General features: G+C 43.1%; 1 protein-coding gene across 3 annotated transcripts in view; it reads left to right on the top strand.

Annotated features, from left to right (window-relative positions):
• Positions 1 to 21,884, top strand: part of FUT8 (fucosyltransferase 8) — a 193,543-nt gene that overhangs the window by 104,534 nt on the left and 67,125 nt on the right. For all 3 annotated transcript variants that reach the window (XM_029065383.2, XM_029065374.2, XM_029065387.2), the window contains 2 exons: positions 3,518 to 3,632; positions 20,141 to 20,378. In XM_029065383.2, the coding sequence (XP_028921216.1) occupies positions 3,518 to 3,632; positions 20,141 to 20,378 (353 nt within the window). The remainder of the gene's footprint in view (positions 1 to 3,517; positions 3,633 to 20,140; positions 20,379 to 21,884) is intronic.

Here is a 21,884-nt window from a genome sequence, read left to right as displayed (position 1 = left end):
GGCCACCACTCTCCCCACCGTCAGAGCCTTATTAACTGATGGATGATATCCTTCAAGAGGCTTCCCTGATTAAGCCTGACTCACCATCGCCCTCTCATTTCTGAATCACATAAACACTTTACCTTGTAAGCACTTGATATTTACCTCAGCCTCAGCCCCACAACACATATGCATATCCATAATTTATCTATTGTCCCACTCTGGTTTGTGGGATCCTTCTGGGCAAGGCTGATGTCTACCAACTCTGTTGTATTGTACTCTCCAAAGTGCTTAGTACAGTGCTCTGCACACAGTGAGCACTCAGTAAATACCATTGATTGATCAATCCTCAAGTGCTATGAGAAAAGCAGCATGGCCTAGTGGCAAGAGCCCGGACTTGGCAGTCAGAGGATGTGGGTTCTAATCCCAGCTCCCCCACTTGTCTGCTGTGTGACCTTGGGCAAGTCACTTAACTTCTCTGTGCCTCAATTACCTCATCTGTAAAGTGGGGATAAGAACTTTGAGCCTCATGTGGGACAATCAGATTACCTTGTATTTACCCCAGTGCTTGGAACAGTGCTTGGCACGTAATCAGCATTAACAAATGCCATCATAATAATTATTATTATTATGAACTATTACAGAGAGAGAATGCTAACCTAGCTTAAAAGTAATTATAAGGAGATATGGCAAGCCCCTACATACAAAAAACGGTATCTCCTGAACCAAAATCCATCCAATCCGCTTAGGATATAGCAGCGGCAGTTGAGGTGGGTCATAAGGTTGGGTACTGGGGAGTAATTGGAGAAGACTGGAGATGTGGTCTCAGAAGTTCTTTGAAGGTGGGAGAGCAGCAGCCCTACTAGACTGTGAGCTCTTTGTAGGCAGGGTTCAGGTCTACCAACTGTGTTATATCACACTCCCCACCTTCAAAGCCCTACTGAAGGCTCACCTTCTCCAAGAGGCCTTCCCAGACTAAGCCCCCCCCACCCTTTTCCTCTGCTCCCCTCCCTTCTTCATTGTCCCAACTCCTTTGCCCTACCTCCCCTCCCCACCCCACAGCACTTATGTATACATGTACATATCTATAATTCTATCTGTTTCTCTTGATGCCTGTTTACTTGTTTTGTTGTGTATATATCTATAATTCTATTTATATTGATGCCTGTTTACTTGTTTTGATGGCTGTCTCCCCCCTTCTAGACTCAAAGCCCAGTGTGGGCAGGGATTGTCTCTGTTACTGAATTATACTTTTCAAGTGCCTAGTTCAGTGCTCTGCACACAGTAAGCGCTCGGTAAATATGATTGAATGAATAAATGACAATTCTAAGATGCTCTTAGAACACAGGAAGTGCTCAGTAAATATGGTTGATGGGCTGATTGATTGAATGGTCTGCTAGATGTGAATGGGGAGGGAGTTCCAGACAGGAGGCTTTTCCTGATCAATTTTTCTCTTTCCTGCAGTCTCATCCCAAGTGCCAACTGAGTATTTGGGCACGAAGTACTCCCGGTTGCCCACCCCCCAACCTGGAACACTTCTTACATACCAACTGACATTAAACTTTTCCCATTAAGTGTCTCTGTGAACATAGGCATCTTTACTTTCTCTTCTTCTACATGTAGGTTGTTTTATGTCTCTCTTCGCTGTGGGTCTACAAGCTCCTTGAGAAGGACATTGTCTTCTAACTGTATTGTCCTGTCCCAGACAGTTGGTATAGTGCTCTGCACGCAGTAAATGATCAAAAATAATTATAATTGAGGTATATTTTAAGCAATTACTAAGTGCAAAACACTATGTGAAATACTGGGGGTGCATAAAAGATGATCAGGTCAAATAGAGTCTCTGCCTACCTGGAGATCACAGGTTATGAGGGAGGAAGGATAGATATTTAATCACCATTTTCCCGATTAAAAAAAAAGAGGCATAGGGACATTAAGTAATAATAATAATGGTGATGTGTGAGGGTTTACTATGAGCCAAGCACTGTGCTAAGCATTGGGATAGGTGAAAGATATTCAGGTTGGACCCAATCCCTTTGCCACACAGCGCTCACAATCTAAGGCGAGAGAGAGTCCCCATTTTATAGATGAGGAAGCCCACACAGAGAAATTTAGTGATTTGAGAAGCAGCACGGCACAGTGGATAGAGGAAGGGCCTGGGAGTGAGAAGGTCATTTACCCAAAGTCCCACAGCAGGCCAGATTAGGATCTAGGCCCCCCAGCTTTGACTCTAGTACTGTATTCTTGTCACGTAGCCTATGGTGGCAGAGGATGTCTGTGTACCACCGCTCCAGTGCTCTCCGCTGCAGGGCTGGGGGCGGGGCTCAGCCTCTCTGGCACTCTAAACAGCCAGTGCGGCAGACACAGCTGGGTGATTTCTGGACACCTGGCAACCTCACTCTGTGTTCTCCTCTGTAAAAAAGGACAGTTGCTTAGATTGTCAGCCCCAAGGGCAGTGGGATTGGGTCTGAGCTGATTATATTAAATCCCTCCCCACCACACTTAGCCAACTTACTGCGTGTTTGGGCAAATGGGAATGCCAACAAATTCCATACTTATTAATTATAAATTGGCAATAGTCACCCATGAATCAAATATTTATCTTTGCCATATATTCCAGGGCCTTCCCCCATTGCTTTCTCATTTACTCAGCTTAAATCCCCTCCTGCTCCCCACCTCCGCACTCTGCCAAGTGCCAGCTCAATTCCTCCGGACCACCTAAATACTACAGTGCTCTTAACATCCTGTAGAACTCGTGTACATATCCTACATACCCACTCATTAAGCATTATCAACTCTTGCTTATATTCCCTTTTCCTTTTCCTGCTTCCTCCTATATGTGTATTCGTTTAACATCTGTCTCTAGACTAAGCTCGTTATGGGCAGGGGGAATGTGTCTGCTAATTCTGTTGTATTCTTCTTAGTTAAAGTGCTCTGCACATAGTAAGTGCTCGGTAAATACCATCAATTGATTGATTGTCTCTCCCAACAAGATTATAAACTTCTTGAGGGCAGGGATCATGTATGCTCATTTGATTGCAGTCACCCAAGCACTTAGTATTATACTCTGTACAGAGTAGGTACTCAGAAAATTGCCAGGGAATATGTCTATCAACTCTATTCTATGATACTATCCTGAATGATTATAGAGTGCTTGATTTTTTTTTAATGGCATTTATTCAGCTCTTACTATGTGCCAGGCACCGTTCTAAGCTCTGGGGTGGATACAGGCTGATCAGATTGGACACAGACCATGTCGTACATTAGGCTCACAGTCTTAATTCCCAAATCTACAGAAGAGGAAACTGAGGCCCAGAGAAGGGAAGTGAGTGGCCCGAGGTCACACAGCAGACAAATGGCAGAGCTGGGATCAGGACCCAGGTCCTTCCGACTCCTGCACCCATGCTCTGTCCACTAAGCCACGCTCTTTTTAATTGTTATTCAGCATATCACTATGATAAGAGAAGGATTTTCTTCTCTGACTTTGCCTGACTCTAACTAGGTGAATTCGCTTTCTAATGCTGTTTCTTTTTCATAGGTCAATAATGACAGATCTATACTACCTCAGCCAAACAGATGGAGCCGGTGACTGGCGTGAAAAAGAATCCAGAGATCTGACAGAGCTGGTCCAGAGGAGAATACTTTATCTTCAGGTAAGGAAGCACACTGAGCAATAACTTTTCATGGAGAGAAGAGGGGAGGGAGAGAGATAGCAAAATACAGCAGTCACAGAGCAAGTTTGGGGGGATCTCAGCTACTTCACTTTTATTAATAGTAATAATGATAATAATAGTAATGGTATTTGTTGAGAGCTTACTATGTACCAGACACTATACTAAGCACTGGGGTGGATATGAGCAAATCGGGTAGGACAGAGTCCCCATCCCACGTGGAGCTCACAGTCTCAATCCCAATTTTGCAGCTGAGGTAACTGAAGCACAGAGAAGTTAAGTGACTTGCCCAAGCTCGCACAGCAGGCATGTGGCAGAGGCGGGATTAGAACCCAAGACCTCACTCCTCGGCCTGTGCTCTATCCACTGCGCCATGCTGCTTCTCTTTAAATTGGATTGGACAGAGTCTCTGTCCCATGTGGGCCTCACAGTCTCAATCCCTAGTTTACAGATGAGGTAACTGAAGCACGGAGAAGTAAAGTAACTTGCCCAAGGGTACACAGCAGACAAGGGGCAGAGCTGGGATTAGAACCCATGACCTTCTGATTCCCAGTTCCGTGCTCTATCCAGTGCGCCATGCTGCTTCTCTATTGAAAATGTGACTCCTTATTGGGATAGGTTGATTCTTATCACCCACCCCATCCTCACATAACTTGCTGTTTGAATTGAAAATGGCAATATAGATACTTGCCCTTGTTTTCCTGGAAACCAGGCTCTAGGCAGGGCAGGGATGAGGAGTAGCAAGGCATCCCTTGGGTGGAGGGTGGAGAAAGCAGAGGAGGGACCATAAGGCACATCCTTGCACTCTTGATGAAGGTGTGTTGGAGTGTCAGTGCCGGAATTTTGAGGCTGTGGCCCATCTCTATTGAGCACGTTGCCATGTCCATCTTCGCAACCTCTCCCCGGAGCCCGGTGCTCAGCTCCGAGAGAGAGTGGGGAGAGGGAAAGAAGATGGGAGCACTTAAAATATATTCCAATTTTAATTTTATTTAGCATTAGAAGGGATATGTTTCCCTTTACTTAAGTGAGAAAAAGATAAAAAGTATAAAGAGTTTGGAGGGATGATTACAAATAATAAAAAACAATGCCAAGCACTGGCTCTGACCTACTATTGTCCTCCTCCCTTCATGGCAACTTCTCCTTTTGAAGAGAACGTGAACAAGGTCCTCATCAGTGAATTCTGCCCAGCTGGTAGAATAAAACCACTGTCTTTATTTATAATGGAAATTACCTTTCTCTCAGCTTTTTCAGTTTCCTAATGTTCATTAAATTTACTGGCATAAAAGTTTCATGTCTGTATATCAGTCACAGTCTAACTGGATGTTTTCCTATTTTTGGAGGCCATTTTAAAGTATCCTAAAGGACCTTTATGCATTTCATATTTATGCTGACTTTTCTATCCTTCTATAAGAGTTTTTACTAGAAATCTCTTCTGAAATTTTCCTCGAGTTTTCGAACATTTGTTTTTCTATCATGACCATCCCACTTTGGTGGCTACCCCAGCCATTAATCTTTTCTTCACTAAAAAAAAAAACTTCTCAGTGTCAACACGTGTATTGTACTCTCCCAAGCACTTAGTACTGTAACCTGCAGTCATTAATTATTCAATAAATATATTTTATTAATATCTTAAAATAGCCCATTTACACTGGGAGAGAAGAATTTCTTTTGTTTTGACATATTTTAGTGTGAGTTTAATACTGTTATCACTGGCACTCCCAAATATTTTAAACTGAGGATAATATCGTCATGCCCTGTGCACATCCTAGTTCAGGACAAATGACTAGGCCTTGTCTTATCATAGATCACTGTCTTTGGGCAAATAGTTTTTTCAAGGACTTTTGATTGAAAGATTCCAAAGGGAAATCTTTGATTTCCTTCAGATTGCTTTATACTTTGGGTGGATTTACCTCAGCAAATCTCACGAGAATGTATTTTGTATTTTCATTTACCTAGAAATCCTCCTGTAAAAGGAAAGTGCAATATATCGATTTTTTTTAGTCTAAAGGAAATAGTTTGTGGCTGTGCAAATATCTAAACACATTATATATGTTTATATATATATATATATATATATATATATATATATATAATAAATATGTATGTATGTGTATATGTACATATATATTATAAACACATTTTGCCATGTTCATGTATGTATGTTCTCATATGACAAAAATGTGTTATGTATTTTGTTCAACCTAGTTTTTAAACTTCAGAGTGTTGTTTCTTCTAACTATTCACTTGCAAAAAAAAAAAAAACAGTGCCTCTCCTCTCCTCTCCTCAATTTTAACTGCAAAGAAATTTTTTAGCAATGAATTGAAGAATGTTAAATCTTAGAGTTGAAAGAAACCTTGAGCTATAATGGGGTCCAGCCCCCTGTTTCAGAGGCAGTATATGCATAAAGGATCCATAAGAGGTGGAAGTCTCTTCTTGGCTACATGATCTCCAGGATAAATACTGCACAACATCCCTTAATCCCCGTATTCTAGCATTATCTCAGTGTTAAATCAATATTGCTTAATCCTCTGTGCTTTCATTTAAGTCTTATTTGCTCTCCCTAGGTCCTCAGTGGCCTCAAACAGCAGTTGCTCACCATCTTCCTCAAATAACAGCCACTTCATAATCAGCCACTTCTGTTCCTAGGCATGTTTTCATTTTACAGTTTTAATGTCATGCAACAGAACACGAGGGAAACAAAATTCCATACCACCCTCTTAAATTGACCATTACACAGTTGAGCCTTTGAGGGGGACTGAAGTTCATTAGTTAGCATTATATAGGGAATGAATGGTGTTTAAAGTTCGCCATTACTGAATGCTTAGTCAAAACAAGGTAGACAGCTCCGGTAGGAATCCTGGAAAGTAGCTGGCTAATGCTGCCAGCAGAGACAGACAGACCCTGGGCAAGTCACTTAACTTCTTTGAGCCTCATTTACCTGTAAAATGGGGATTCAATACCTGTTGTCCCTCCTGCTGACTGTGAACCCCACCCCAAACTTAGCATAGTGCTTGACACATAGCATTTAAAAATATACCGTTATTTTTATTATCATTATGGCACTTTGGTACAGCTTGTCATTAAGCTGGGCCAATTCAAAAATGGGTCCTGCGGGTACAAAAACCTGGGCATGACCTTTGCAGCATACTGGCCTTTCAGCTCCCTCGTTGCATCCATTGCGGCTTCAGGAAGTGTTTTTGTGTGCCCAGCGTGGCTGAGACTGTGGCTCTGACCTTAGACTTCTCATGTACCCAGTCACTCATAGGTGAACCTCAACTTCAGTGGCTTCTTCCAATACAACAGCCAACTCTATGTAGAGGAAGTGTATGTAGGAGTTGTCCTATTGTTCAGAAATGACAACTGTGAGATCCAATCTATGGGTGTGTGCCCTCGAGCGGGTATCTCTTACCTAGCAGGACATTGTATAGGTCCCCTCACCATTCAGGTGAGCATTGCTCAGACAGCAGTGTTGAAGAGGCAAAAGCTGTATTCCTCCACCTTCAGGATAGCCAGTGGAGTTGTTTTTTCAGTCGGGGTTATGATTTGTCTCGAACCATCTGGCTTTCAGGCAACAAACTATCCACTGATGCACAAATAGTCAAAAGTAATCGAGAGGAGAATAAAAAGGGCCAGTATGGCTTCTGGCTGACAGAGTTTGGTGGTCCCAGGGCAGCCTACTCCATACCAGGTTGAAGGTCTTTAAGGCTGCTATGGCATCCAGCCTTCCATCTGTCTGTGAGATGGCCAGCCCCCAGAGCAATTTAAATCAACATCAACTAGTAGGGCAGGATTACCAACATGAATACAGTTACCTCACCAGTGCTCAGAGCATCAGTGCTTCTGAGGAGATTGGATGGCCACAAGATGTCCAAGTAGTTGGAAAGGAACATAAAAAGGTAGAGAGTAGAATAAATACATAGTCGAGCATGTTAATAATAATGATAAGCACTCAATCAGTACTGATATGTGGCAAGCACTGAACCTAATCATTAAGTAGATACAAGAAAATCAAGGCAGACAGGCCCTTGTCTCACCCACCTGGGACTCACCATATAAGAAGAGAGAGCTGGTATTGATCGTCATTTTATAGCAAAGGAAACTGAGGCACAGAGACGCTAGATGCTTCACACAGCAGTCAGTGGCAGAGCCAGGATTAGAACTCGGGTCCTCCAATTCCCAGGACTGGCCCTTATCCCTAGGCCAAGCTGTCTCACCAATGATTAGAGGACTGTTGTGGCAGATGAGCCAACCTGGCAATCAGTCAGTCACTATCCTCCCTATATCACAAGCCTTGGCATTGGCATTAACCTTGGCATTAACCTCAACTCATCTCTCTCATTCACTCCACATAGACATTGTCACCAAATTTTGTCAGTTCTACCTTCACAACGTCACTAAAATCCACCCTTTTCTCTCCATCCAAACTGCTACCATGCTGATCCAAACACTTATTTCCCACCTTGATTACTGTATCAGCCTCCTCACTGACCTCCCTGCCTCCTGTCTCTCCCCTGTGCAGTCCATACTTAGCTCTGCTGCCTGGATCAGTTTTTGAAACACCATATCTCCCCACTCAAAGCTTCCCAACAACCTCCGTCCAACCTCCGCATCAGACAGAAACTCCTTACCATCCACTTCAGTCAACTCTCTATCTTACCTCGTTGATCTCCTACTACAACCCAAAATGCATACTTCACTCCTCTAACACCAACCAGCTCTCTGTTCCTGGATCTCTTCTATCCCATTACTGGACCCTTCCCCACATTCTCCCTTGGGCCTGGAACACCCCCCCCCCCCACCCCTCACTTTAATATGCGACAGTCCACCCCTTTTCCCACCTTCAAAATCCTCCTACAATCACATCTCCTCCCAGACAGAGGCTTTCAGGGACTAAGATCTCATTTAACCTATCTACTCTCCCCTCTACTTTGACTCTGAACTGGGCTAAGTACCCCTAAGCAGTTTGATACTCCCCCCAGCCCCACAGCACTCCTCATACTCTACTATTTCCCCTGTCTGTAATTTATCTTAATGTCTGGCTTCCTCTGTAGACCCTAAGGTCCTTGTGGGCAGTGTTCCTTTCAACCAACTCTTTTGTATTGTACTCTTTTAAGCACTCTGTACACAGTAAGCACACAATGAATACCAATCACGAGTGATTAACTGATTGACTCAATGCTATACAGCAGGTACATGGCAGAGCCGGAAGTAGAACCCAAGTTTCTTGACTGTGAGTTCTGTGCTCTTTCTTCTAAACCGTGGTCCTTCCTTTAGGAGACTTGGTTTTATAAGAGGTCATAGAGGTGGTTCAGATCTGTTAAGGACAGTTCCTTGAGAGGGAAGGTTAAGAAGGATGCTGGGACTGTGGACCTAACTATCTACAGTTCTAGAAAAGCTTGCGATGGAATGGAATTGAGAATTCAATAGTGATGATGTCTCAAGAGATCTTAATCAGAACAGATTCCAGGAGGAGAAGGGGCATAAACCAGGCTGGCCCTGGTTGAGATAAGTGATGTTGATAATTGAATTCACTTGTCACATGAGCCCATTGACAAATAGTGTGCTTGATACTTATGAGGCATTTTCTGATGCCAGATTCTCCTTGGGCAGGGTGCTTAGTGAAAATGAGAGAACTGAATGTCCCTTCACCTAGATATTCATTTTTGAAAACGCCTGATGACTGGAAATCACAGCCATTTGTAACTGCAAGACTCTACAGTTTCTTACTGTCCATGACAAATTGAAGAAAGAGAGGATTATTCTCATTCTTAATTAAAATGAAACCATCAAAGAATGGTTTGGAAGAGAAAAAGGTGTATGACTTGAAAGAGAAGATAAAAAGAAGGAACAAAAAGGGACAAAAGCAACAAGGACTAGAAAGAAAAAGGAAATAGTGGAAACTGCAGAGAATAAAACAGGAGAAAGTATTATAATAGTAATAAGCAATTTTTTACAAATATATTCGTTTTTCCCATTATTCAATTGTATTTCCCTGCAAATAAAATTCTGGTATTTTTATTTCCATTGTCAAAATCCAAAATTGCTTATAGTTCTTTCTTCAACTTTTTCAATAGTATTTATTAAGCACTTACTATGTGTCAAGCACTGTTCTAAATGCTGTGGTAGGTACAGGTTTGCCAGGTTGGACACAGTCCCTGACCCACGTGGGGCTCATAGTCTAAGTTGGAGGAGGAGGAGGATTTAATCTCCATTTTACCAGTGAGGTAACTGAATTGCAGAGATGTTAAGTGACTTGCCCCAGGTCATACAACAAGCAGCTGGCAGAGCCGAGATTAGAACATAGGTCTTCTGTCTCCCAGCCCTATGCTCTTTCCACTATGCCATGCTGCTTTTCTTTGTTATAATGTTTGGGTTTTTTTTCTCTCACACAGATGAAAGCTACCAACATGTCATTACCCTTCTCTTGCCATTTGTACAGAGCAAATATTTCTTGTACTGACCTTTTCCATTCAGCTTGAATAAAAGGTCTTTTGTCTTGGTCACCCACTGGACAATTATTGCATAAAGCACTGTGGTTCAATCCCACTAAATTCCAGTTATATTAGGGAGTGCATCTGGTGAATAACAGAACACCAAAACTATAAAAGGTTCACAAATTTGAATATAGTACAAAAATTGAGGAATATGGTCTCACTCACTCCAAAGAAGCCTCTTCATTACATCTCTTTGGTTCCTTATACTGAAAACATATTGCTACCCCAATCAGTGCTAGGCAAAAGGAAGTAGTCAAGTTTGATATATCCTTCAAAATGTTTGGATTCCAAACAGGATGTATATGTTAACATTAATTGGTCCAGAACAAAGCATTTAAAAGCCAGTCCCTATTTCCCTAATGATCCCTGTCAAGATCCAAATGAAAAATTCTAGGTTTCCCCATCTTAGTCATGAAATAATGTGGAGAAAACTGTGTTCTAGTTTTACCATTAACTTTTCTTATTAGACTAATCCTCAGTCAATGGTATTTATTTAGTGCTTATTGAGTACAGTGAGAGCTCTGTACTTGACACTTGGGAGAATACAACCGAGTTGGCAGAAACATTCCCTGCCCTCACTAAGCAATGCTGTCAAAGTCCAAATGAAAGATTCTAGGTTACCCCATCTTAGTCATGAAATAATATGGAGAAAACTGTGTTCTAGTTTTACCATTAACTTGTTTTCTTATCAGACTAATCCTCAATCAATGGTATTTATTGAGTGCTTTTTGAGTACAGTGCAGAGCTCTGTATTTGACACTTGGGAGAATACAGCAGAGTTGGCAAACATTTTCCCTGCCCTCAGTAAGCAAGACTGGCATACAGATATTTAGATTTCTCTACTCATTATATTTAGAATTTATTCACAGTAATCAAATCAATTTAATTCCATTCTTGTTTCCAAAATCCCCAAGTCAGCATCTTGTGATCATCGGGTAATTTTATAAGGATCATTTGACCTTGGCTTTTCTTATGTACAGAATATAGGTTTGCTTTCCGGACAGTCAAATCCAGAGTGGATTGGACCTGAATTATTCTTCTTGCTTAGAGGTTCCATCAGTTTTCATTCATTCTGGCTGAGTCAAAACAGTCCTAGTACTGTTTGAATCAAAATTGAATTTCCTAAGTATTTTTTCCTCAAAGAGTGGGGCCAATGAAAAAGGAGTGAAGTGGCCTCTTCTGCTCGAGTCCTCAAATATAATTGGTTTGGTTGCTATCGCAGTGTTATCCTCTTTTTTATTACTCAGATTGCTCAAAATCCTAATCTTGATTTTGATGCATTTGGGTAACACCCACTGAAAATATGACAAGGAGGTGAAAGAGAATCAAGTGGTGAAATAGTCCTATTCACCCTCCCTGGGGGAAAGTGAGCAAGGTCTTGGAGAGATATAATAACCACCCCTGGGTTCCCTCTGACCACTATTACACTGAAGCAAGGGAGATCATTCCCCACATGTCCATACCATGCTTTCCTCAAAAGGGTCAAAGTTGAGAGTAGGGGGTAAAGAAGCGACCACAAGTAGCCTTTCCTTTCATTCATTCATTAACTCGTATTTATTGAGTGCTTACTGTGTGAAAAGCATTGTACTAAGCGTTTGGAAAGTGCAGTACAGCAATAAAGAGAGTCAACTCTTTTACAAAACTTTGACACTCATACCCATTGCTCTTTGCACTTGTTCCAGACATTTAACTCCCTCCTCAGGCCCCCGTCCCCCTGCCTCCCCAGTGCCTTGCCCCCAGTGACCTGGCCACCTACTTTATTGAGAAAATTGATACTATCAGGCAAGATATCCCTAAAATCTCCCCTGCCCTGCCTCAGCCCCTCCCCCTTCCTGTCCTCTCTTCAACTCTCTCATCTTTCCCAGAAGTATCTCTAGAGGAGATCTCCTGCCCCCTTTCAAAATCCATACTCTCCACCTGCACATCTGACCCCTTTCCTTTGCACCTTATCAAAACATTTGCCCCCATCTTATTCCCTCTCTGACCTCCACCTTCAACTGATCACTCTCCAGGGGCTTCCCCACTGGTTTCAATATTGTTGGTATTTGTTAAGCGCTTACTATGTGCAGAGCACTGTTCTAAGCGCTGGGGTAGACACGGGAATCAGGTTGTCCCACGTGGGGCTCACAGTCTTAATCCCCATTTTACAGATGAGGTAACTGAGGCCCAGAGAAGTGAAGTGACTTGCCCACAGTCACAGCTGGCAAGTGGCCGAGCTGGGATTCGAACCCATGACCTCTGACTCCAAAGCCCGGGCTCTTTCCACTGAGCCACGCTGCTTCTCCAAACATACTCATGTCTCCCCTATCCTAAAATAAGCCTTTCCTTGACCCTGCAGCTCCCTCCAGTTATCACCCCATCGCCCACCTACCATTCCTCTCCAAACTACTTGAGCAAGTTGTCTACACCTGCTGTCTCCACTTCCTCTCTTCCAAATCCTCTCTTTGACCTCCTCCAATCTAGTTTTCGTCCCCTTCACTCCACATAAACTCCCCTCAGAGGTCGCAAATGATCTCCTTCTTGCTAAATCCTCGACCTCTCAGCTGCCTTCAACACTGTGGACCACCCCCTTCTCCTGGAAACAATACCTAGACTTCACTAACAACATCCTCTCCTGGTTCTCCTCCTATCTCTCTGGCCACTCATTCTCAGTCTCTTTTGCACACTCCTCCTCTGCCTCCTACCCCCTAACTGTAGGTGTCCCTCAGTACAGGTACAGGTACAGGTGACCCTGTAGGTGTAGATTCAGTTGAGAAGCAGCGTGGCGCAGTGGAAAGAGCACGGGCTTTGGAGTCAGGGCTCATGAGTTCGAATCCCAGCTCTGCCACTTGTCAGCTGTGCGACTGTGGGCAAGTCACTTAACTTATCTGTGCCTCAGTTCCCTCATCTGTAAAATGGGGATTAAGACTGTGAGCCCCACGTGGGACAACCTGATTCCCCTGTGTCTACCCCAGCGCTTAGAACAGTGCTCTGCACATAGTAAGCGCTTAACAAATACCAACATTATTATTATTATTATTATTCAGTTCTGGGTCCTCTTCTTTTCTCCATCCACACCCACTGCCTGGGAGAACTCATCCACTCACACAGCTTCTCACCCACGTCCTGTTTCTGGCCTGGAACACCCTCCCTTTTCATATACAGCAGTCAATTACTCTTCCCTCTTCAAAGCCTTCCCAAAAGCACATCTCCTCGAAAAGACCTTCCCAGATTAAGCCCTCTTTTCCTATCTCCCATAACCGTCGCCCTGACTTCTTCCCTTTGCTCTACCCCCTGCCAGTCTCACAGCACTTAAGTACATATCTGTAATTATCTGTAGTATTATTTATATTGATATCTGCCTTCCGCTCTGGGCCGTAAGTTTGTTGTGGGCCGGGAATGTGTCTGTTATATTTTGCTGTGTTGTACTCTTCCATCTTTTCATACAGTACCGTGCACACAGTAAGCGCTCAATCAATACAGTTGATTCATTGACTGATTAATAGGCATAAAATACTCTATCTGAATGCTTCAAAGCCTCAAACCCACCTGTTGCTGCTATATGCCCTGCGTGGCAGGAGGGCATCCTGGGCAGAAGAGGCCTTTTGGGTCCGGTAGTGGAGCAAGGGAGAGCCTTTAGAGCCTCAGGCCTCGTGGTGCGTAAGAATCCTTAAAAGTCTCTTGGATAGTCTCCACTCCAACCTTTATTGAAATTGTGAATACACCTCCAGATAGGTGTCTTGCTTTTTTATAATAAATTAGATATAATGCTATTCCTCTTTAGCAGCTCTAAACTTCCCCTTCCAAAAATGCTGCACACTTGTATTGACTTTAGTGCTCGTTTTTAACTCATGAAAGTCAGATTACATTCTGTATGTCTTATCTCATTCCCATTGAGTTTCCACATTTGTGCTTTCTAGTGATGCAAGGAAGCCAATGTCTGGAAACTTTGTTGAAGCACATTCCTTACCCCCCTGTTGTACCAGTCTCTTCACTTGGTAGAAGTACATTTTCTCAAGGATAGTTGGGGGTCTGAGAGCATTTCAGTTCTGCTCTGAAAACATTCTTGTTTAATATATTGAGACAATTATTTCTTGCCTTGTCATTTCAAAGTATAAAAGCTTTTTAACCTTTTTTGGCAGTGGTCAATAACTTCCACCTCCCCTCCCCCCCCAAATTAATTAACATCCGACAGTCCATCACTCTTTTATTTCCTTCATTAACTTAATTTACTGTGATCTTTGATATATGATTTCAGAGCAAATGGAATCAGATTGTTTTCCACACAATGCAATGACTTGACTGATCTCTTAAGTAAGTCTGCTCTTCACCACCATCCCAAAGGGTGAACGTCAATCTTTTGTAAGCAACAGGAGTCTAAAGAATTGGGGGTTGCTGAAGAGTGAACGTGGAATGCTATTTAAACTCTGCTTTTCCACCCCCTCTCCTTCCTGGAAGTTGAAAGGGTGACAACTGTACCTCTCCCAGCAGGAAGAGGGTTTCAATATGAGGTGACTTGCCCCAGGTAACTTTATGGGTGCCAGAATTCAGGTAACCTGCTTCTCCTACATTGGGCCTATGTCTTGCCTGCCAGTTCAAATCTGGGAACTGCTCTTGGGGCTGCTCAGCAAAAATAGAACTTGACGCCCTCCCCACCTCAACCCCAACAACAGTAGGGAGGGGGAGGGGATTCAGCATGGTCTGACTAGTCATAATTGTGGTATTTAAGTGATTACTACCTGCAAAGCATTTTATGAAACACTAGGGTAGGTACAAGTTGGTTGAACACAGTCCCTATTCCACATGGGTTTCAGAGTCTAACGGGGCAGGAGAACAGGTGTTTAATACCTCATTTTACAGAGGAGACTGAAACTTTGACAATTTAAGTGACTTGCCCAAGGTCATACAGCAGACAGATGGCGGAGCCACGATTGGAACCCAGATAGCAGGTTGGGTTACTCGGTGAAGGTAGAGTTGCCCTCACCTCTCCATCTCAACTGCCTCCATCTGGTTCAAGCATTTGTCATGCCCCCAACTTGACTATTGCATCAGGCTCCTCACTGGCCCCATCTCCAGCCTCTCCCCTCTCCAGTCCATACTTTACAGTGCTGTCCAGATCATTTTTGTAAGAATCATTCTTAACACATCTCCCCTACAACTCAAAATCCCCCAATGAGTGCCCATTCCTCTTTGCATCTAAATGCTTAGATGGTTTGGAAGTGTTGAAGTGACAGTTGGGGATGGGGGATACAGGGTGGGATATGAGAGATAAAGATCAGAGAAGACCTTCTGGAGGAGATGTGATTTAAGAATGGCCTTGAAGTAGGGGGGACCAGTGGTCCTCTGGATGTAAGAAGGTCCAGACTGAATGAAGAATGGGCAGCTAGAGAGACCCAGCCAGTAAGTTGTTTTGAGAGGAGTGAATTAATAATGTTGGTATTTGTTAAGGGCTTACTACGTGCAGAGCACTGTTCTAAGCGCTGGGGGAGATACAGCGTCATCAGGTTGTCCCACGTGAGGCTCACAGTTAATCCCCATTTTACAGATGAGGGAACTGAGGCACAGAGAAGTGACAAGTGGCAGAGCCGGGAGTCAAACTCATGACCTCTGACTCCGAAGCCCAGGCTCTTTCCACTGAGCCACACTGCTTGGGTGTAATGGGAAAGGAGCGAGGTAATTTGTGGAAGAGGGATGATTGGGCGACTGAAAACTACACGCCCTTGCCTTGGCCCAAGATTCCCTACCCCATAGTTATCCACTTCTACCCCCTGGGTGTCCCTTCAATGTCCCCAGTAACTGCACTGCCAGCAAATCACTTGTAAGCACTCTTTTATTTTTTATGGTATTTTGTTTTAAGCACGTACTAGATACAAGCATTAGGGTAGATACAAGCAAATCAAGTTGGACACAGTCCATGTCCCACATGGGGTTCGTAGTCTTAAACCCCATTTTAGAGATGAGGTAACTGAAGCCCGGAGAAGTGAAGTAACTTGCCCAAGGTCAAACAGCAAACACTGAGAAACAGTGTGGCGTAGTGGATAGAGCACGGGCCTGGAAGTCAGAAGGACCTGGGTTTTGATGCCAGCTCCACCACTTGTCTGCTGCGTGACCTCGGGCAAGTCACTTAACTTCTCTGGGCCTCAGTTACCTCATCTGTAAAATGGGGATTGAGATCATGAGCCCCATTTGGGGCAGGGACTGTGTTCAACCTGATTAGCTTGTGCCTACCCCAATGCTTAGTATAAGGCCTGGCACGTAGTAAGCACTTAAGTACTATTAAAAAAAAAGTGACAGCCAGGATCACAACCCAGATATGACTTTGTGGTTAAAAAAACTCCATTAATTACAAAGTGAAAGATGTTTTTAAAATCATCCTGAAACATAATGATTAGTTACAAAAAAATTCCATGTGAAAGTGAAGCTTCACTAGATCCGAGGTGTCAACATTTCATTTTGAGTATGGAAGTGGGAAGAGGCGCAGGGGATATGGGAAGGGGAGGGTGCTGGGGGCTAGGTGGGCACAACATTCAGAGAGCTGCTAGTCCAGAAGTTGACCATTTTGAGTGTTTTGAACCCTGGTCTCATAGCTGAGAGGGTACCCACCCACTGTACTGCCCAGAGAGTTGACACCCGGGCAGCAGTTGCCATGGCCCTGGGATTACTTACCTCGCTCCCAGCAGAGGTCAAGCAAGGTGTCCTGATCTTGAGTCCCTCATACTTAAGGAAGGTTGTATTTCAGATATCAAGTAGGATTCGTTCACACTTATTTGAAAAAGAAAGAGTTTGGCTGTAAATCATGTTTGTGCTTGGTATTTATAGCATTGTGCCATCTGGAAGTTTAAGATGCACTCAGCACCTGTGCTCAGCATATAGTAGAATAGCAAAAGCTTGGCTGTTCTTTGGCAAAACAGGGATGCCCTGAACCCAAACCTGCTGGACAGACTCATTTTTATGGCTCTTCCACCCTCCTTGATCTTCTCCTTGGTGTAATAGAAAGATCCAGGCCTGGCAGTCGGGAAGCTGGGTTCTTCTCTGCCTGCTGGGTGACCTTAGGCAAGTTCTTGAAATTCAGTGTCACATTTTCCTCATCTGTAAAATGGAGATTCAATACCTGTTTCCCTTTTACCCTTCCCTTAGTTTCTTTGTGTGTAAAATGAGGATTCATTATCTGTTTTCCCCTCCCCTGCTTAGACCTTGAACCTCATGTGGGACAAGGGTCACAACTCACCCAATTGATATGTATCTACCCCAGTGCTTAGACAGTGCTTGGCACATAGTAAGTTCTTAAATACAGTTATTGTCATAATAGTGTGTAATCATATAATTATATGATTATTATTGGCATTTATAACCTGAGTTTAGGAAACAATATAGAACACACAGGTGTGCAGACAGACACACACAAACACACACACTCATTTCCAGCCAAGAACTATTGTATTCTCCAGACTTCTGATGCAATTATGGAAGTAAATCGGGCTTTGGCTGTGGGCATCTTGTGCATTTTAGTGGCTATTACCATTCCAAGCAGACTCTTATTTTCTTTTCTCTTATCACAGCTCCTTGCCTTGGAGCTTTCTGCTGATTACGGTAGACTAGTAGACCTTTCTCATTTCTGAACCAAGCATAAAGGGATTTTTTTTATCCAATTTCAGATAATGGTGCCTGTAACACCGTAGTTCATATAGTGAATGAAAGTTTCTTTCAGCTCCCTTGAGATACATTTAGAGTCTTGAATTAAACCTTATTTCATCTAATAGCCCATTCCATTCTTCCTTTCTGTCCCAGATACTCTGAGCCCTCATGACAAAAGTACTATAATTAAACTTTTTTTAGAAGACTCACTGTGAATGTTTATGTGGTAGATTTTTTTATATACAAAAGAAGTGCTTTAGTTACTGACTTTTGGATTAAATAGCATTTATTCAGTTTAATGAAGAAATTTTCAATATTTTCCCTGTGGTTTTTCCATATTTTATCAAATTTGAGAGCTGTTTCTTTTTTGCATACAAAATAGTTTGAATTTCTTGTGATTCTTGTGAAATGTGTTATTTATTCATGTCCTTTATTACCAACTCTGTTGTACTCTCCCAAGTGTTCAGTACAATGCTGTGCACCCAGTATGCACTCAATAAATACCATTGATTGATTTATTAATATTATTATTGTATTTATTAAGCATTTGCTATATGTCAAGAGCTGTTCTAAGCTATCTAAGGATAGATGCAGGTTTTCCACATTGGGCACAATCCCTGTCTCACAAGGGACTCTCAGTCTAAGAAGAAGGGAAAACAGGTGTTTAAACCCCATTTTACAAATGGGGAAACTGAGGCCCAGAGGAGTGACCACAACACCATGCTCCTTCTCTGTTGACACCTTTAGAAAAGCGGCATGGCTTAGTGGAGAGAGCATGGGCCTAGGAGTCAGAAGGATTGGATCCTAATCCCGCTTCCACCATGTGACTGCTGTGTGACCTTGGGCAAGTCACTTAACTTCTCTGTGCCTCAGTTACCTCATGAGGATTGAGTGTGAGCCCAATATGGCACAGGAACTGTGTCCAATCTGATTAATTTATATATACCCCAGTGCCTAGAACAGTGCTTACTCTGAGAAGCAGCATGGCTCAGTGGAAAGAGCCCAGGCTTGAGAATCAGAGGTCACGGGTTCTAATCCTGGCTTTGCCACTTGTCAGCTGTGTGACTTTGAGCAAGTCACTTCACTATGCCTCAGTTACCTCATCTGTAAAATGGGGATTAAGACTGTGAGCCCTACGTAGGACAACCTAATTACCTTGTATCCCCCCAGTGCTTAGAACAGTGCTTTGCACATAGTAAGTGCTTAACAAAAAATACCATCATTATTATTACACACAGTAAGCGCTTAGCAAGTACCATAGTTATTATTATTATTATCATTACCATTATATGTTAGTGCTCTTTACCCATTAAATCCTTCTCTGGGAGCTCATTGCCCCATCCAGCTATTGCCTTCTCTCACTCTTCCCATTCCTGCCCAAACTCATCTTTCAGGTTAAACAGACCTCGACTTCCTGTCCTCCAGCTCCCCTCTTACCCTCGTCCATCTGGTTTCTGCCCCCTTCTCTCCACTGAAATCACCCTACCAAAGATCACCGATCACCACCTTCTTGCCAAATCAGATGGACTTTATTCTGGCCCATCCTCCATGACCCTTCAGCTGCCTCTGACATGGTAGACGATGACCCTGGTTTTTCTGACAGTTCTCTCCTTGCTCTCCTATTACTTCTCTGGCCAACTCTTCTCAGCCTCTTTTGCCAGCTCTTCCTCTGCCTCCTACCCCTTGTATAAATGTGTTCCTTTATACATAAGGCTTCTGTTCTGGGTAACCTTCTCTTCTCAGAGTACCCCACTCCCCTCCTTGGGAAGCTCATCCACTCTCACTGTTTAAGCCACCACTTTTATGCAGATGAATTCATAATATTCCTTGCCAGCCCCTTCCCCTCTCCTTTTCTACATTCTACTGTTTCCTCCTGCCTTCAGGTCATCTCCCCTGGATATCTTGCCAGCAAATTAAACTCAATATATCTAAAAATGTGTTCTCGCCTTCGCTCCCTCATCCTCTTCTCAAGTTCACTTTTCCATTATAGTTCACCACCACAAAATCCTCCTTGTCTCCTTAGGCTACAATCTTGGCATTTTCCCTGAATCCTCGTTCTCTTTCATCCTTCTCATCCAATTTGTTGTTAAATCTTGTCAGATTTTCTGTAAGAAAATTTCCAGAATCCGCCCCTTCCTCTCCATCCAAAGGGTCACCATGCTAGAACAGATACACGTCATATCCTAGCTTAACTGCATCACTAGCCACCTTGCCAAACTACCTAACTTCAGTGTTTTCCGTCACCAGTCCATGCTTCACTCTGATGCCTGGTCCGTTTAAAGCTTGCCGATGATTAACAATAACTTCATTTTTAAACTTAGAAATATGCCTGTGCTCTCAGTGGACTCCAGTTTTTTGTTTTCTTTTCCTCCCACCTCTAGAACCCCAAGGATTGCTCTAAAGCCAAGAAACTGGTGTGTAATATCAACAAAGGCTGTGGTTATGGCTGTCAACTTCATCATGTTGTCTACTGCTTCATGATCGCCTATGGTACCCAACGAACTCTCATTCTGGAGTCTCAGAACTGGCGTTATGCTACTGGCGGATGGGAAACCGTGTTTAAGCCCGTGAGCGACACATGCACAGATAGAACAGGCACCAGCACTGGGCATTGGTCAGGTAAGAATCGACATCAAAATTCATTGGAATGCTTTCTCTTGGGTTAGTAGTTTGTGGATCATTGACTACCTGTGCCATTAAGTGTTGAAAGATAAAATGATCAGGGACTCCTCTGTTCGGCTTTATGGAGCACATTTAATCTGGGCCACTAAAATGATAGGTAACTCCTAGGTAAAATATTTTGGGAAACAGCACCGCACTTCTTGAAAAGTATCTCATGATCCATTGAATTTCTGTCATCCACATCTTTTCTTTTTCAAATCTGGGTGACCACTATCTTCCTTGGGAAATGGATTTATTTCAACCTTTTACAAAATGCAAAACAATTCTAGTTGATGCAGTTCCCTCACCTTGCGAATTAATAGCAACACTATGTAAATGTAATTCTCGGGCCCTCTAAGGTACCTATAAGTCCAGTGGGGCTACAGTGGGGTGAAGAGGGCACTGATCCTGGGCGTCAGGAGATGCAGCTGACGTCTCACCCAGCTCTGCATCTTTCCCACCGAAAAGGTCTCTGCCTCTCTCTGCCTCGTCTGAAGAACTGTTTCTAACATCTGCTTCCTCCATAAGGATTGTGAAGATGAATTTGATGGTAGGACCCCCCCCCCAGATTTGGATGATATGTAAATACACCGTAAAGCCATATTTTAAGAAGATTTTTAGAATTCTACCTGCCCAGCAATTTGCTCTTTCTTTAGAACTCCAATTTTAAGTGTTACATACATCTCTGCCGTAGAATGCTGAGCTTTAGTTCTCTTTCGGTTAAGGTCTTCTCTCATCAGCTGGTACCCCAGATTTAGTAACAGGAAATGGTGAGGCTCTATCCTTTAATATATAATAATAATAATAATAACAATAATATTCATTAAAGCTTATTATGTAGCAAAGCAAAGGGCTGGGGCAAAAACTAGATGATCGGATCAGCCACATGAGGCTCACAGTCTATGAGGTGGGGAGACAGGAATCATCCCCATTGTACAGATGAGGAGGCTGAAGTACAGAGTTGTGAAGTGACTTGCTTGGGGTCACACAGCAGGCAGTGTTAGGGCTGAAATGAGAATCCGGGGTTCCTGACTCCCAGGCCTGAGCTGTTTCCACTTGACCTTGCTACCAAGAATATCACTTCTCTGAGGCACACTGTACCTTACTCTTCCATTTCGTCACCGTATCCGATTTCCATCATCTCTGACTATGAAAGGCTACATTGAGATTAGCACAAACCCTCATCTTGTTTACTCATAACGGAATCTGAAATTTCAGAAGGTGGGCGGTTATTTGGAGATGAGAGCCCAGTAGGCTTCCCAAAATGTGCCTGCTGCTAATTTGGTCCTGCCATTTTCATTTCCTCTCTTACCCATGCCTATTTGATAGTTTCAAATGTAAAATAGCTGATCTATAACTAAGGCATAGTCAATTGGAAATGGCATGAATTTGCAGCACAGTCCATAGGAGAGCCCTTGGGAAAATACGACACAATACAGTACCGTTGATAGACACCAATTCCTG

Source organism: Ornithorhynchus anatinus, chromosome 1 (assembly GCF_004115215.2).
Source record: "Ornithorhynchus anatinus isolate Pmale09 chromosome 1, mOrnAna1.pri.v4, whole genome shotgun sequence".
In the NCBI taxonomy this organism is placed as follows: domain Eukaryota; kingdom Metazoa; phylum Chordata; class Mammalia; order Monotremata; family Ornithorhynchidae; genus Ornithorhynchus; species Ornithorhynchus anatinus.
The sequence above is the reverse complement of the archived record's forward strand: the minus strand, read 5'-3'. Positions and strand labels throughout refer to the sequence as shown.